Raw genomic sequence first — 18337 nt, forward strand, 5'->3', positions numbered from 1 at the left:
CACCCTCCCAGCAGCCCCCTCCTATGCCTCCCTGTGCTGTCACAGAGCCACTTGTCCCACAAGATGCCTGGCTGTTTCTGCCTCAGAGCTGTGACACTGCTTTCCTATCTTCCTAAGTGATCTCCATTAGGCCAACACAGAACCTGCTTTCTCACCGTCTCCAACCCTGTGCTCAAACATCACTCTTCACACTCTCAGGTGTGGAAGGTTGTTCCCAATGTGTCACCTGATTCTTTCCTTAGGTGATTCCTCCACAAACACATATCACCATCCAACATGCCAGAATACTTTTATTCATTTCTTTGTGTTTCTATCTTCTTGTTTCCAGAATGACAGCTTCTCAATGACAAATTTTTATACCACGTGCCTTCTTGCATTTCTGTCACCTACAACAATGCTGGCACTTAGTAAGTGTTCACTTGACTTGCTGAAGAAGTCTATATGTAAATAGATGACTTGATTTTCCTTTGCTAAAACAATAAAGAATTATACACACACACACACACACACACTCAATAGGGGTGACTTTTAACAGAGCCTGAAGCGTGATTAGCACTTGGGGATGTAGAAATGGGGAGGGAAAGGCATTTCAGGAGAAGGAACTGCACATATGAGTCTAAAGTCACAAACAGCACAGCTGGGTGTGGAGCTGGTGTGGGATGCAGGGAGTGGTGGAATCTGGTGGGGAGTCCAGCAGGGGACAGACCACAGCAGACCTTCCAATCCAGCCGGTGGTGTTTGCACCTGAGTCTCTGGTCACAGACAGGAAACATCGCTGTCATACTTTTCAGGATGCGAACAATACAGTCCCTGGAAACATTGTGTGAAAGCCTGTGCTGAGGAGTGAGATGGAGGCAGGAAATTGGTGGGTTCACAGACACAAGGAAAAGATGAAGTGGCAGGAACTACCAGAGTGAGGATGGGGAAGACACAGACATTATGGTGAGCTATGACTAGGAGGCATATGAAGTAGTCTTAGTGATTTATTGGATCAGAGAGAAGGAGGGAGGGCAAAGTGGAGAACTACACCTTTAGAGGAGGGAGCCACTGTGTCATTCGTATGACAGAGAACTCAGAAGAGGATTAGGTATGGGGAGGAAGGAAAGGGACAGCTCTGCTTATGCCATTTTGAGCAGAGAAATCTCAGGGATCATGCTGGAAGAGGTGTCTGTGGAATATTTGGTGTTGAGACACCTGCATCACTCACCTGAGACACTAATCCGGGAGGGAGTTTGCATCCTTTGTGCCCCCTGAAGATGTGGTCCTGTGCCTCCTGTGATACTTCACTCTAAAAAAAGAGACCAGGGCCTTTCAGTCTGGTTGGATCAGGGTGCAGTGGGCAGCAGTCCCAGCTGTCTGTTCCCTGTTCAGGACCTGGGGAGGAGACAGAGATGGGCAAGGGCGGGTCTAGCCACACAGACCTCCTTGAGCACAGCTGGTGCCCCCATCCTGGACATTCGCCGACTGGGGCACACACATGACTGCCCGCGTGGAATCCTCACCCACCTCCCCTTCACCTCCTGTCATTCCTGCTGCAATTTGTTTGGCTCACTTAAGCCTTGATTCTGGGACTCAGTCACTTGCCCCCTGCCCTCCCCATGCCTCCCCTCTCCCTGGGCAGAACTCACATGAGGATGATGAGGCAGAAAAGGAGGAGCAGGGTCTTGACAGCCACTTCCCCGATGGCCACCAGCATCACCTCTGCCCTGGGCCCTGATTTCCCTGTAGGAATTAGAGACAAGGACAGATTCACCGGGTCAACTGCAGCTCTGTGTATCTTCTTCTCCCAGTAGGATTCTGGCTGTTGTCCTCCGGGCCTTTCTGCAGCACTGGTTGTGGGACCATCCATGCCTTCACCCCTCCCCATGCTCTGACCTTTCAGCAGTTGGACTCAGAAAAAAATGCACAAGTTGGACCTCATCAAACAAAATGTCCTGTTTTCAATTGACACTATGCAGACAGTAAAAAGCCAACTCATTTAATGAAGGATATATTTCCTAATCGGAGATCTGATAAGAATTAGTACCCAGCATATATAAAGAATTCTTACAACTAAACAACACAAAGCCAATCACCCAATTAAAAACTGGGCAAAGGTGCCGGCCAATTGACTCACTTGGTTAAGAGTTAACTTAAAAAGCACGAGTTCTGAGCACCAGTGCTGCCAGTTTGGATACCACATGGGTCAGTGACGCTGCACGCTCTAAGATCCTGAATAACAGCTTGACCAAGAGCTTGGCTGCCATGAGTCACTGACAATGGCGTAGGCTGCAATGGGGTTGCAGTGGGCTGCCGTAAGTCACCATCAGTGGCCAGCAGCCAGCATGAGCGGCAAGCAGCCAGTGTGAGCTGCTGTGAGCTGCCATGAGCCACCGTGAGCCACCGTCCAATGGACGACGACCGAATGCCTCAGCTTGGAAGAGCGCAGTGATCACAATACCAACATAGGCCAGTGAAGATGCGTTCTCCACAACTAGATTGAAGAACAAAAGTACAGTAACTTGTCTGTTCCCCTTCCCTGATTCTCCAATGCTGTTTCCTCACCCAGTTCTCCAATAAAATCTTTAAAAAAAAAGAAGCCATCATTAGGCCACAAATAAAAATTTTCAACTATCACACAGCTGATTTTCTTAATGTGAAAAGAGTTGCTTCAAATGATTAAGAAGATGTCCACAAAGAAATATAAATTTTCCTTAAACATAATGAGACTCAACCTATTCACAAAATGATAATGCGAATTAAAACGATAGTGAATTTGCTTTGCATGTCAGCAAGGACAAAATCTCAGCAGGGGGACAGGTGCACTGCAGGGGAGAGTATCAACAGAACAGCTTCATGAAGCAGGATTTGGCATTATCTGGAGAAACTACAAACATACCCTTTGATCCAGGACACCCTTCCTTAGGAAATTTTTTTCCAGTCACACATACATACATGGGGAATGTTTGCACAAGTAATTCATTGCAGTACTATTTGTTTTAGGGAAAACTGAAAACACCACATTTTTCCACCAATGGGGGATCAATTAAGTGTTTCATAGTATAATATACTTCCAGATGGGAAACCATGGAGTCCTCAATAAAAGTGAAAGGTTTCCTAAATACAGACCCAGGAAGACCTACAAGATATACTAAGTTTGAGAAAAAAGGGGGTTTACTTCATAATGTACCAATGTCACTTTCTTAGCTGTGACAAATGCACCATGGTGATGGAAGCCTCTAATGATGAGGGATTTTTGGAAATTCTGTACCATGTAAATCTGAATTACACCACAATGAAAAGTTTTTCTAAAAGCCTCAGAGCAATGTGCATAATATGGTGTGTACATACGTGTGCGTTTTTTAATGTATATGCATAGATTATTTTTGGAAAGATAACCAAGAAGGGGGGTACACAAGGTATTGAATACTATTATCTTCTTATTAAACTTTGCTAGGAACTGAATTGTGTTCCCCTTAAATTTATATGTTGAAGCCCTAAACCCTGCAAACAAGAGAGACTTGGGTAAACTCCAATCTTTTTTTTTTTAATTTTCCATCAGTGTTTATAAAATCTTAGTATGGTACAAGGCAACCAAAATTCATTTAATTTTTATGACTTTATTACCAGTATTGAAAACCATCTTCTACTATTTTTATGCAGATGCACTCTTCCCACTTATGCTCTGTGTCAAATAGACATCTAGAAGCTAACTGAGCAACTTAGCCATTCTTTAGCATTTACCTGCCTGGAAATCTGAGTAAGCTCCCAGCAATCAGCTTACAAATGAATTTTATAGAATACAAACTTTTATAAAAAGGAGGCTACATGTTTATTTATTAACTAGTTAGTGTTGCAAAAAACAAGTATTATTAACTATTTTATGGACATGGGAACCTAAGCACAGAAATATTAAGTGATTTCTTTTGTTCACATAACAAGATAAAATGTGAACCTTGAACTAGAGATTAAATCAAATTCTGATACTCTTATTTTCATTAATAATATAAGTCTACAACTGCAATATAGCCCTACAACAGCATATTAAAACCTGGAGATGAAAAGAATCTCAAGAGAACATTGGTCCAACTTTCTGTATGAAGACAGGTATTATTGTCTGATTACAGAAATGAAAAATTAGTTGATCAAGGACAAATCTAAAAATTAAGGAAAACTCCAAATTCAAAGCCTCCAGAAATGCATCATATGCACCACTATTATCTATTATATTTCAAGAGGAGATATGTGAATCAGAATAGAGTTCGGATTTCAGACGATTTCACTTCCTAACTTAAAGCCTAAAAACATAAACTGTAAACTCAGCAAAGGCAACTTATGAATTTGAAACTAGAATATGTCTCTAAATGATGGTTTAAGGAACTATATTTATGGCTTTGCACGAGTAAGTTTTTGGTCACTTTTAAAATCAGATTCCAAATATACATATTATATAGCCATTGAAGGCACAAACTTGCTTTTAGAATTAGACTTTGGGATGCAATTCCAAACAATGATTTCCTATGTTCCCTAGTTCTGAATAATATAGTTATAATACACAATTTTAAAATACACATAAAAATTGGAATAAAAATTAGAAATAAAATAAACATAAAATTTAGAAGCATTTTACTAACAAATAGCTACTTGTTATTTATCAAAAGTGTTTGTAGAGTTCTGAATTTCAAACACTTGATCTACAGACAATTTATACCATGACTTATTTCACCAAGGACTTGAGGTATCTTACTACCTGAACATATACAATAATGGTAGATACAGGATATGTGTCCTAGGAAAAATATACTTAAAAAGAAAGGTAAGTATGCCGGTCAGGATGGATGTTAAACATGAATTTCAAATTTGGCTCTTGAGCTTCCTGACAGTCAAATCAAAGAGAGGCCAAGTTCTTACTATCAAAAAGTGGCTTCCAGACCCGAAACTATAAAACTTTGAGAAGAAAACATAGGCAGCAAACTCTTTGACATTGCTCTTAGTAATATTTCTTTTGGATATATCTCCTTGAACAAGGGGGGGGGGAATAAAAAATATAAACAAAAAGGACTACATCAAACTAAAAAGTTTTTCACAGCAAAGGAAACCATTGGCACAACAAAAAGATGATCTACTGAAAGGGCGAAGATATTCATCAATGATACATCAATAAGAGGTTACTATTCAAAATATATAAATGACTCATACAACTTAACACCAGAAAAGCAAAGAATCCTATTAAAAATAAGCAGAAGACCTGAAGAGACATATCTCTAAGAGGCCATACAAATGGCCAATGGACATATAAAAAAGATGCTCTGCTAAAAAGACACGCCACTAATCATCAGAGAAATGCAAAATTAAAACCACTATGAGATATCACCTTACAGAATGGCCGTCATCAATAAATCAACAAACAAGTGTTGGTGAGGATGTGGAGAACAGGGAAGCTTTGTGCTCTGTTGGTGGGATTGTAAATTGGTGCAGCCACTATGGGAAACACTATGGAGGTTTCTCAAAAAATTAAATTGAGTTACAAGTATGACCCAGCAGTTCCACTTCTGGGTATTGATATGAAGAAATCCAAAACACTAATTTGAAAAGATATATCCGTCCCTATATTCACATTGTATTATCTACAGCAGTCAAGATATGGAAGCAACCTAAGTGCCCACCAATAAACGAAAGGATAAAGAGAGGTGATAAATATGAATAATGGAATATCACTGGGCCATAAAAAAGAACAAAATCAATCCATTTGTTATGGATGGACCTAGAGGGTACTATGCTAAGTGAAATAAGTCGTACAGAAAAAGGCAAATACCATATTATTTCACTTATACATGAACTCTAAAAAGCAAAATAAGTGAAAAAACAACATAGAAACGGACTCAGAAAGAACAAACTGATGGTTGCCAGATTGAGGGTGGGGGGGTTGAGGGAGTACGTTATAAAGGAGAAGGAAACAATAAGTACAAATTGGCACTTACAAAATAGGCATGTGATGTAGTACAGCATGGGGAATATGGTCAATAACATTGTAATAACTATGTATGATGCCACGTCGAGAACCATATCATTTCATACATATGTGTGATATAAAACTGAAAGCTACAAATGAACACAACAAACAAACAAGCAGAAACTCAAAGACACAGACAACAGTCTGTGGTTACCAGAGGGTAAGGAGGGTTGGAGAGAGGTAGAAGAGGGTAAGGGAGATCAAATAATACTTGCTGATAGAAGGACTTTTGACATTGGGTGGTGAATATACAATGCAATACACAGATGGTGCATTACAGAACTGTACGCCTGAAACCCATGTAACCTTGTCAACAAATGTCACACCACTAAATTAAGAAAAAAGAAGTTACTAGGGTTCAGGTCAAATTTTTATACTTCAAATTTGCTAATAAATTATGATATCAGGAAGGCAGAGAAAATACCAACTGATGTTTATCTACACGTGATCACATGAGAATTCTGCTACTTATTTTTATCAATAAAAAATCACAATGACCCTGAATAGGCAAAGTGATAATGAGAACTCCAGTCTTGATGAGTGGGCATAAGAATCCTCCTTCAAGCATGAAAGGAAGGGTGCCCCTCTCCTCCCATCCAGGGCTCAGCCCCCAGTTTTCCCACTGCAGGATGAAGGACATGGTCTATGTGACACCTCCTGTCCAACTCCTGTCCAGCAAACGCCATCTCTTCTAGTACACAGGTTCTTCTCAATCTAAAGTCTCTCCACAGCAGACCCCGACCTGGCTGCAACAGGACCTTGAGGCTCAGGGTCACATAGGCATTACACACACACACACACACACACACACACACACACCATGTGAGATGCTGAAAGACCTCGTCCCTCCTCCCTTCCTGGGAGAGTGTTGGAATCTCCTCTCCTGGCCTCCACCAGCCCGGTCACTCAGGATCAAATGTGGTCTTTTATGCCCCAGAAGGGGGTGAAAAAGGGGAGGTTCTCAGCCCTTCAGATGAGACCCAGATAGCTCTCCATGTTCTTTCTGGCCATACCTCCTGCAAGCCCATCACCTGGGGTCAGGGATGTGTCTCTGGGTATCACTTGTCAGCAGTCTGATGGGCACTGCTGAGAAGCCCAAACAGTGTCACTGTCTAATGTGGGGAAGCCAATTGCAGGCTCCACAGGCAGATCAGGGTGAGGGCTGGGGGGATTAACAGTCAAAACACAGCCCAGTGATGGCTGGCCAGGTGATGCAGTTGGTTAAAAGAGCGAGCTCTGAGCAACAGGGTCACCAGTTTGATTCCCACATGAGCCAGGGAGCTGTGCTCAAGCTGAGCTGCCGCTGAGCTGGTGACAGCGTGTGCTCTTAATAACAAGGTTGCTGGTTTGACTTCCGCATGGGATGGCGGACTGCACCCCCACTAGATTGAAAGCGGCAACTGGACTTGGAGCTGAGCTTGGGCCCTCCACAACTAAGATTGAAGGACAACTTGATGTGGAGCTGATGGGTCCTGGAAAAACACAATTCTCCAATTCACCAAAACTGTTTCCTTCCCCAATTCCCCAATAAAATCTTTTTTTAAAAAAAGCCCAAAGAGGGCCGGCCGAGTGGCGCGATGGTTAAGAACTGGCTTGGGACGCCAGAGGGCCCCGGTTCGGATCCCACATATGAGGGCCAGTGACACTGCCCTCCACAGCTAAGATGCTCAACAACAGCTCAACCTGGAGCTGGGCTGCTGTGAGTCACGGGTGACGGCGGAGGCTGCAGTCCCTGTGGCAGTGGGTTGCCATGGGCTACTGTGTGTAGCCAGCAGCCAGCGTGAGCGGCTAGCAGCCGCAGTGAGCGGCCGTCCAGAAGCCGGCGACTGATCTGCCTCGCCAGAGCAGAGCGCAATGATGGTGCCAACGTAGGCCAGTGAAGCAATGTCCTCTACAACTAGACTGAAGAACAAAATGACAGCAACTTCCCCTTCTCCCAATTCCCCAGTGCTGTTCCCATCCCCCAACTTCCCAATAAAAAATCTTTTAAAAAAAAAAGCCCAAAGAGATTTTTGGAGCTGTGAGACTACTGCTTGATAACCCACAGAGTGTCCAACACTAAGAGTGAACTCTAACATAAGTTATAGATTTGGGTGAGAATGGACATGTCACTGTAGGTTCATTGATTGTAATAAATGTCCCCTCTGGCGAGCGGTGTTGACAGTGGGGGGGCAGTGCATGTGAGGGAGGGTGCAGTAGGTATAAGGGACACCTCTCTACCTTCTGCTCAATTTTACTGTACCTAAACTGCTCTAAAAAATAAAGTCTACTTGAAAATGCCCAAAAGAATTTGTGATGGGAGAAAGATAAAGAGCATCGTTTAAGATGGGCAGGGAGAAGAGGGTGTGGGGGTCACCATGGCAGAAGAGCAATAGAAGAATATGGGGGAAGACAACAGATGGGGGCCTTTCATGTATCAGGCCCCACCCTCACCATTTGAACTCTGAAAGTTTAGCTCTGAATCCATTTGGCAGAGACCCCCCCCATTCAGTCAGTGTCACATGGACAAGAGGCTCCTTCCTACCTGAGCCGTCTCCTAGGCAGACACCAAATTTGGGGTTCTGTGGGGCACCTAGAACAAGAATAGAGGAGTTCCCTCTTTAGTGGGATGTATGGGATTAGGTTCATGTAAGCACCACCCTCCACACACCCAGAGGCACTGAAATGCAGAATGGATAAGCTTGTGTCCTCTGGGTCTCCTATTCAGCCAGGCCTCCAGAACAAAAACACCAAGTGTTCCCACCAGACCCCTTGGCCCCCTAACTCCTTCAAGAACCCAGGTTTCCTGGCCCAACACTCACAGGTGACGTTGAGCTGGATGGTTGTCTCCACGGTCACACCAGCTGCAGGGAACTTCACCTAACAGGTGAGGTTAGTGCTGTGGTCCTGGGGCTGAGGGGTGAGGGTGATCACGGAGGAGAAATGGGTCCTGGGGCCCAGGGAGATGAGGGCAGCTGAGATCCAGGAGAAGATGGGAGGCGTGCCCCGCTCACAGGCCCAGGGCACAGAGCAGGTCAGGTTTCTGGGGAGGCCGGACTCCAGGGTTCCCGGGATGCTGATGTGGGGTGTATGGGTCAGGGCTGGTGAGAGGGGGAGACACGGGATCAGAAGGGAAGGTCCCAGGTGTGGCCCTGAGAGAAGCCTCAGGCTTTGGTCCAATTCCTCCCTCTGAGACCAGACACGCTGGAACCCTAGCACCCGCCCAGAAGGGGTTCCCTCCCCGCCCTGTCCTGAACCCCCATGCCGTTCCGCTATGGCCTATGCTGGGGTGCATTCCTTACGTGTCACATGCACGAAGAGCAAGTTAGATCTGTAATTCCATGACCTGGTTTGCCCTCTCTCAAGCCGAAAAAAGTATTTTCCATAATCATTCCTCCTGGCATCTCTGATGTCCAGGGAGCAGTTATAGGTCTGAGGGTTTCCGAGGAGGTAGAATCGGCCCTGGGTCTCCTCCTGCACTTTGCGACCTGGCTTGTTTGTGGCCACTGCGGCATCTTGCTTTTCAATGGGCCCTTCCCGGAACCAGGAGCCATGAGCTGGGATAGAGTCTCTCCTGTTGTCCCAGGGATAGGTGACATTGCAAGGCACGAATACACACAGGCCCTCCTGCACCGTCACAGACTCCTACACTGTCAGCCGATATCCTTTATACTGAGCCAGGGACCCTGTGGGGAAAAGAGGATCAGCAGAGCTCCCACCCCACCACCCCTCCCCTCATCCACTCACCTGCCCACAGCAGGGGCAGCAGCAGCGGCAGCATCTGTGACATGGAGGGTTTCTGGGCTCCTGTGGGAGAAAAGAGAAGGAAGCCCGTAGAATGGAGGTTGGGAGACCAGGAACCTCGGGTGGACACGGGGCCTCCCCGTTCACAGAAGAGGAACCTCGGAGATGAAACTCGTTCCCCCTAAGCACTGAGGGTGAACGCCCCACAGACCAGAGACCCAGAGACCCACCCAGAGAGGAGCAGACAGGGGGCAGGACTCAGGTCCTTACCCTCACAGGGGCTTCCCTCCAGCACCAGAGAAGGACCAGGACCTCTGAGGACATGGGAGTCTCCTAAGGTCCTCCCATTTGAGGGGCTGTTCTGAGCAGTGTTGTCTGCACCACAGAGCCAGTAAACTGCTGCCTTGACCTGGAGGGTCACAGTCTCACCCAGAACCTCAGGTTATTGGTCCTGCGAAGTGTAGGATTTTAGCATTTGTGTGAGCATCTGGGTCAGAAGAAATAAGAAGGTCCCAGGTGAAGTGAAGACAGCATCCATCCGTCCACTAAACACTCAGTGAGCATCTAAGTGTTGGTTGGCTGGACACAAGGAGGGATACGATGGAACTGGTCTATGCCAGTGACATGCTCCCATTCAGTGACGTCACTTCCTCCCCAAACACATGCAACTGCCAGGCTTTAGAGTTGCAGTCACTGGTGAGATTACCCTGTATTCTGCTAGCATACTGGGTAATTTCTAAAATTATCAGTGAGTTTTGCTTTTACATTTAATATACTGATTCTTGACATTTCAATGGCATCTCTGAAATAAAATGATGTGGCACTTCATGTAAAACAAAGAGAGAACACATGGTCTGTGAGCCAGTGCACAGGAAGCTCTTTCTGTGATTCCCACGATTCAGTGCTGTTTGAACTGGAGAGACTGGTTTACTTCCTCATCACACAGATTAGCATTTCCTGTCATGTGAAACATGTGCCTCAAGTTCTCCAAGTACTTGCTCAATAACAAAGTTGTGAATAAAGAAATGCATTAAAGGCATTTCTCGTTCTGTTATGCAATGTGGTTTCCATATGGGATATGTTTCTCCCAACCTTTAGCAATAAGATATTTGCCATTTTTAAGTAAACTATATACTTTCTTTTAACAGACAATGATATTTGACATTTCCCTTGTTGCATTGGCTGCCAGGAATCTCAGGGTTATGTTTAGTACATAATTTCAGAAATAGGTTCATTCTAGATTCCTTGTATAATTATGTCATTTTTTCTAGGTGATTTCAGTTCTTCATTAAAAATATTGCTACCTTGGAAGTACTATAAAATTGTAAGTCACCTCAAATCCTTTCTGGGACTCTGAAGGGTCTAATTTCTACATAAAGTAAAAATAAGTAAGAGTTGTTGAAGAAAGTCTGCTTATCACAGTTAAATGTAGCTCAAAAATATCATATTTCTGGAAAACCTGAATGGAATATGCAGCAACAATTAAAAGTTTAGGTTCAGCAAATGTGGATTTTCATCTCACTCTGTGTGTCACTGAAAATTCTTGACCCCAGTGACATAAAAGTATTTTCCATGATGTATTTGTAAAATCTTTCAAACACGCTAGTGTCTAGATATATGGTCCTTCAGTCTTATTAACATAGAGAGACTTTAGGCCCTCATTTAATGTATAAGGAAATGAGTCGCCCATAAGAAAATGATATTTTTTTCTAGGTTGTTAAAAAAAAAGTAAGAATGTAGCACATAATAGAAAGCCCAACACAGTTGGATGTATAGTAAAGAAAGTTATACCATGTTCATAGATGAAAAGCTTCTGTGACTTCTCACTGTGTTTCTTTAAAGAACTTATAATTTACATGAAATAAACTGTACCGACTTGAAATATGCATTTCTGTGAATTTTAACAAATGTAGACCTCCACAATCAGGATATAAAATATTTCCACCACCCCAAAGAGCTTTCCACACACCTTTGTAGCTCATCACACCCACCTCTAGCCCCAGGTAAGCACTGGTACACTCTCCATCATGGTGAATTAATTCTGTCTATAGGAGAAGTTCTAGAAATGTACTCATCTGTGTCTATATTCTCTCACTGAGCACAATACTTTGGAAGTTAATCCCAGTTGTATGTATCTATAGTTTGTAATGTTTTATTGCTAAGTAGTATTCCATTGTATGTCATCATGGTTTCAATCTATAATGTCCTAAGAAGTGGTGTGGAGCATGTTTCCATGTGCTTAGTTGCCATTATTTTTCTTCTTTGGTGAATTTGCTGATTACATCCTTGGCCTCTGTTTTTATTATTATTATGGTAAAATATACATAATAAAACTTTATCATTTTAACTATTTTTAATTATCTGGGTCTGTGGTGTTCAGTACAGCCACATTGGTGTGAGACTGTCACCACCATCCTTCTCGAAAACTTGATTCATTATTCCCATGTGTATTTTCCTTTTGTATAAGTTCAGGTAAATGTCTAGTAAATGTCCTTTGCCAATTTTTAAATAGAGTTGTTTGCTTTTTGTTGTTGAGTGAGGTTTTTTTTTTTAAACAATTGATTTTATTTCCTTGTTTGTTACATACTGTTTTGTTTGAGAGTCCTGTGTATTTGCATACAAGTCATTGATCAAGTATATATTTACAGATTTTTTTCTTTCAGATTTAATATTTTCTAGTAGCTCTCTTAATATTGGCTTTTACAGAAGAGCAAGCTACTGTTCCCTAAAATCATGAGTCACTCATGAGGTGACCCACTAGTTATCTGGACATGAAAAAGCAGAGTAAGCAAGATCTGGAGGCAAGATGGAGACATTCAGGGGGGCAAAAGGTCACATGATCAGTCCAGTGGGCTAAATAATGGCCACCCAAAGATATCCAGGTCTTAGTCCCTGGTACCTGCAAATGTCCCCTGATAAGGAAAAGGGGTGTGTACAGATGGGATTAAGGTAAGGATCTTGATGTGGAGATCATCCTAGACTATCAGGGTTAGTCACTAATACTAGACACAAGTGTCTTTTAAGAGAGAGGCAGCGGTGACTACACACAGAGCAGGATGAGGCAATGTGACCACAGAGACAGAGCAGTCATGCAGCCACAAGCCAGGGAGATCCGGCAGCGACTTCACCTAGAGGAAGTCAGGTGTGGATTCTGGAACAAGTACATCCCAAACAACAACCCTGACTGCTGCCAGTAAACTGATTTCGGTGATGGAGTTCAGGACTCATTACCCCAAGACATGGCATCAAATCTTTCTTTGTTGCAAGGGTCTCAGTTGAGAATGTAGAAGGGCAGAGGGGGAAGATATTTTTCCTCCCTACACAGATTTCTGGCCCCCAGAATTGAGGAAATAAATTTCCCTTTTTTCAAGACACCAAGTGTGTGTTCATTTGTTACAGTGGCCCCAGGAAACCAGTACAGGTGGGGATTCAGTGAGCCCCGCTGGGGGATGCAGAGAAGCACCAGAGCAAGTCCTCCTTCACCAGACCCATTCCTCTGCCCCTCTTTGCAGCCAAATTTCTCAAAGGCTCCTCTGTAACCACCCTTCCCATCCCCTCCTCCAGTCTCTCCCGAGTCAGCAAGGTCACATCTTCACACTTTTCCCACCAACCATGAAACGACTGTTGTCAGGATCACCAGAGACAACGTATTGCCTGTGCCTTCTCTCCCCTATGTGCTATCACCTCGTCTGACTTCATCAACTGTCATCACCTACACTGGCTGCGTGTGTTCACGTCTCCAGCCAGGACCCCTCTCCTCATATCCAGCTCTCTCACTGACAGTGTCAGTCGGTATCAAGTGGCTGCTCAGAAAGAACATCACCCTCCAAACCCTCCTGTCTGCATCCTTGAAACACGTCCCCATCCTTCCAGGTGCTCGGGAGAAACATCTGGGCACCGTCCCTGCTCTTCTCTTTCCCTCAATCCCACATCCAATAGGGAACTCAGTCCATTTGACCTGCAAAATATATGGAAAAGTAAAACCTCAGCCTCCCCTCTACCTCCCTGGTTCAACCACCATCACCTCCTGCCCTCCATGCCCTCTCTGTTTGCAGCTGTGGACACACTCTGGCCTATTGTGATCAGAGCAGCCATGGGGATGCTGCTACAAGGGGCGCTCTGTCATGTCTCTGCTCTCCTACGAGGCTCCCGGATTCCTGCATTTCCTGCAAGGCCTCACATGGGTTGTCCATGAGAGATCACCCTCCCAGCAGCCCCCTGCTATGCCTTCCAGTGTTGTCACAGCACCACTTGTCCCACAACACGCCAGGCTGCTTCTGCCTCAGAGCTGTGACACTGTTTTCCCATTCCCGGGTAAACTCCGTTAGGCAACACAGAACCTGCTTTCTCACTGTCTCCAAGTCTGTGCTCAAACATCACTCTTCACACTCTCAGGTGTAGGGAATTGTCCCCCCATGTGTCACCTGATTCTTTTCTTAGGTGATTCCTCCACAAACACATATCACCACCCAAAATGCCAGTATATTTTTATTCATTTCTTTGTATATCTATACTCTTGTTTCTAGAATGACAGCTCCTTGATGACAAATTTTTGATGCCATGTGCACTCTTGCATTTTTGGCATCTGCAACAATGCTGGCACATACATAGTAGGTGTTCTATTTGAATTGTTTAAGAAGTCTAAAAATAGATGACTTGATTTTACTTTGTTCAAAACCATAAAGAATCACACACACACACACACACACACACACACACACTCACACTCCAATAAAGGTGACTTTTAACTGAGACTGAAGCATGATCAGCACATGGGGATGTAGGAATGTGGAGGGAAGGGCATTTCAGGAGAAGGAACTCCACATATAAGTCTAGAGTCACAAATGTCCCGGCTGGGTGTGGAGATGGTGTGGGATGCAGGTAGTGGTGGAATCTGGTGGGGAGTCCAGCAGGGGACAGACCACAGCAGACCCTCCAATCCAGCCTGTGGTGTTTGCACCTGCGTCTCTGGCCACAGACAGGAAACATCGCTGTCATACTTTTCAGGAAGCAAATGATACGGTCTCTGGAAACACTGTCTGGAGAATGGGCTGAGGAGTGAGATGGAGGCAGGAGGTTGGTGGGTTCACAGACACAAGGAAAAGGTGAAGGGGCAGGAACCACCAGAGTGAAGATGGGGAAGAAATGGGCATTATGGTGAGCTGTGATTAGGAGGAATATGAAGAAGACTTAGTGATTTATTGCATTAAAAGAATGAGGGAGGGCAAAGTGGAGAACCACATCTTTAGAGGAGGGAGCCACTGTGTCACCCATATGACAGAGAACACAGAAGAGGAGTGGGTATGGGGAGGAAGGAAGGGGACAACTCAGCTTTGGCCATGTTGAGCAGAGAAATCCCGAAGGTCATCCTGGAGAAGGTTTCTGTGGGATGTTGGGTGGTGAGACACCTGCATCACTCACCTGAGACATTAACCCGGGATGGCGTTTGCATCCTCCGTGCCCCCTGTGGATGTGGTCCTGTTCCTCCTGTGATACCTCACTCTGAGAGAAGAGACTAGGTTCTTTCAGTCTGGTTGGATAAGGGTGCAGTGGGCAGCAGACCCAGCCCCTTGTTCCCTGTTCAGGATCTGGGGGTAGTGAGAGTTGGGAAAAGGCCGGTCTAGCCATGCAGACCACCTTGAGCACAGCAGGTACCTCCATCCTGGACAGTCGCCAACTGAAGCACACACATGAATGCCTGTGTGGAATCCTCACTCACCTCCTCTTCACTCCTGTCATCCCTGCTTAACATTCATGAGTCCCCCCAGCCCTGATTCTGGGACTCAGTCACATACCCCCTGCCCTCCCCATGCCTCCTCTCCCTGGGCCAGAACTCACATGAGGACGATGAGGCAGAGAAGGAGGAGCAGGGTCTTGACAGCCACTTCCCCGATGGCCACCAGCATCACCTCTGCCCTGGGCCCTGATTTCCCTGTAGGAACTAGAGGCAAGGACAAATTTACCAGGTCAACTGCAGACTTGTGTGTCTTCCTCTCCCAGTAGGACTCTGGCTGTTGTCCTCCAGCCTTTCTGCAGCACTGGTTGTGGGACCACCTATGCCTTCACCCCTCCCCGTGGTATGACCTTTCAGCAGTTGGGCTCAGAATAAATTGCAGAAGTCAGGCCTCATCAAACAAAACATCTTGTTTATCAATTGACACTATGCAGACAGTGAAAAGCCAACCCATTTAAGGGGGGAAATATTTGCTAATCAGAGATTTTATAAGGATTAGTACCCAGCATATATAAAGAATTCTTACAACTAAACAACACAAAGTCAATCACCCAATTAAAAAATGGGCAAAAGGGTCGGCCAATTGGCTCAGTTGGTAAAGAGTTAGCTTAAGATCACAAGTTCTGAGCACCAGTCTCGCCAGTTTGGATCCCACATTTGCCAGTGACACTGTACCCTCTAAAATTGTGAATAACAGCTCGACCTGGAGCTCGGTTGCCGTGAGTCACTGACAATGGCATAGGCTGCAATGGAGCTACATTGGGCTGCCATAAGCTACCATCAGTGGTCAGCAGCCAGCATGAGCTTTCGGCAGCCAGTGTGAGCTGACACGAGCTGCTGTGAGCCACCGTGAGCGGCTGTCCAATGGCCGGCCGACTGCCTCAGCCAAGAAGAGCGCAATGATCATAATACCAACATAGGCCAGTGAACAGGCGTCCTCTACACTAGAATGAAGAGCAAAGGACAGCAACTTGTCTGTTCCCCTTCCCTGATTCCCCAACACTGTTCCCTCCCTTAATTCCCCATTAAAATCTCGGGGGAAAAAGCCATCATTTGGCCCGAAATAAAAATTTTCAACTATCCACAGCTGAGTTTCTTAATGTGAAAATGGTTGCTTCAAATGATTAAGAAGAGGTCCAGACTTCTGGTAAGATGGCGGAATAGAAAGACGCTGTGCCGACTACCTCCAAGGATCACACTAAAATTGCAAATAATTTATAAGATATTCAACCTCGGAAGTCCCCTGGACCCTAGATGAGCAGAACCTCTAAATGAAGGACTTAAAGAGGAGGCCACATCAAGTCCAGTAGGAGGGGCGGAGACGAGAGAGGGCAAACCCCGTGAGGGTCACCTCACGGTGGGGAGGCTTCTCCAGTTGGGGGCAAGACACTCTGGCCCCACACTGTGCACACCACCCCAGAGTTACGTTGCGGGGAAGAGGAGTTCTATGATAGCTGGAAGTAGAAAATAGTGAGGACTCTCTTTGCTCGGCTCGGTGAAGCTGGGGGCGGTTGGAGAAACAGTGGAGCTGGCAAACCGACACACTCGCTGGTGAGCACTCACCCGGTTCCTGGTGGAGGGAATATCTTTGTGAGCGGAGCCCAGGAGCCTCCGGAAAGGACTGAACCGAGTGCCTTTGGCACAGGAGCTCGAGGTTTTGGGGACCATTGTTCCCCTGCTGTGGAGCTTGCACACGAGTAGTGCACAGGAGGCTGCCATTTTTTCAGGGCTGGGCCCTCCCACAGAGGCTCAGGTCTGGGACTGCATTGGTCTGCTGGAATTGGCGCAGGAGTGCATGGGTGCATGCGAGCGTGCGTGTGCATGCGGCCTTGGATCCCCACCCTCCATACTATTTGTGCTGTGTAACCAGGGAAATGCCGGGCAAGTGCACTCCGACTAAAACAGACTACTTATTGAGACCCGGAAGTGTGCAACTCGCCTTAGGGCCCTGATTTCCGCACTGCACGTGCAGAGTTGTCTCGGTGGCAATTGGCAGTCGGGCTGCTTGGCCTGATCTTTGAGTGGCTGATTGGAGCAAGCTGAGACAGGGAGTTTTGCTGGGAGTGTAGGGCCACGAGCTGTGCACCAGCGTGATTCAGCCAGGGCTTTCCAGGCGAGTTTGTGTGGGTTGGCTGCTGATGCAGGAGTGCGTGCTGCTCTGACTTGGTGGGGGCCACTCACCACACCCTGTGGTGCCTTGGGGGCCTGCACTGCCCACATAGACCTGTGTTGCCAGGGGCACCCTGGGCCCTGGGTCCTAGCTCCTACCTCTGCAGGCCACAGAGTGGTTTTTTTTTGCAGCAGCAGACAACCTGCAACAACCTGTGAGGATTTTTGGTGGTGAGCACAGTTCCAGAGCACACAGCAACTAATTGTGGGATGCTCGCTTCAAGTCTAGAGGGAGGTCAGTGCATGATGCACTGAGCCCTTCCCCCCAACAGCTGGTGCTGAGTCGCCCAGAATCTCTCTATTGCTGAGCAAGTGATCTGCAGATTAAAGTGGGCAGAGAGCCCCTCCTTTTCTTTTTTCTTTTTTCTTTCTAGGTGATCTAATACAGCGAAGCAATCAGAGTGACAGCCAGAATGAAGAAACAAAGAAACATGTCCCAAGTAAAAGATCAGAAGAAACCTCAACAAATGCAGCTAAGTGAAATAGAGGTATCCAACCTTTCACAGACAGAGTTTAGAACAATGATGACAAGAATGTTTCAAGAACTTAAGGCGGACATAAAGAAGGATACAGAAATCATAAAAAACAACCAGGTAGAACTAAACAATACAATAACTGAAATGAAGAACACACTTGAAGGAATCACCAGTAGATTAGATGAAGCAGAGGATCGGATCAGTGATTTAGAAGACAAAATAGCAGAAATCACTCACTTGGAA

At 45.6% G+C, this 18337-nt stretch overlaps 1 protein-coding gene across 1 annotated transcript in view; it reads right to left on the reverse strand.

Annotated features, from left to right (window-relative positions):
* Positions 1 to 264: 264 nt before the first annotated feature.
* LOC109378428 (myeloid cell surface antigen CD33-like) overlaps positions 265 to 18337 on the reverse strand; it is a 26408-nt gene continuing 8335 nt past the window's right edge. The window contains exons 5-7 of the mRNA XM_019634819.1: positions 15554 to 15656; positions 1208 to 1288; positions 265 to 836 (exon numbers count right to left, since the gene is read on the reverse strand). Coding sequence (XP_019490364.1) covers positions 1216 to 1288; positions 15554 to 15656 — 176 coding nt within the window. The 3' untranslated portion in view covers positions 265 to 836; positions 1208 to 1215. The remainder of the gene's footprint in view (positions 837 to 1207; positions 1289 to 15553; positions 15657 to 18337) is intronic.

Source organism: Hipposideros armiger, unplaced genomic scaffold (genome assembly GCF_001890085.2).
Source record: "Hipposideros armiger isolate ML-2016 unplaced genomic scaffold, ASM189008v1 scaffold_1976, whole genome shotgun sequence".
NCBI classification, from domain to species: domain Eukaryota; kingdom Metazoa; phylum Chordata; class Mammalia; order Chiroptera; family Hipposideridae; genus Hipposideros; species Hipposideros armiger.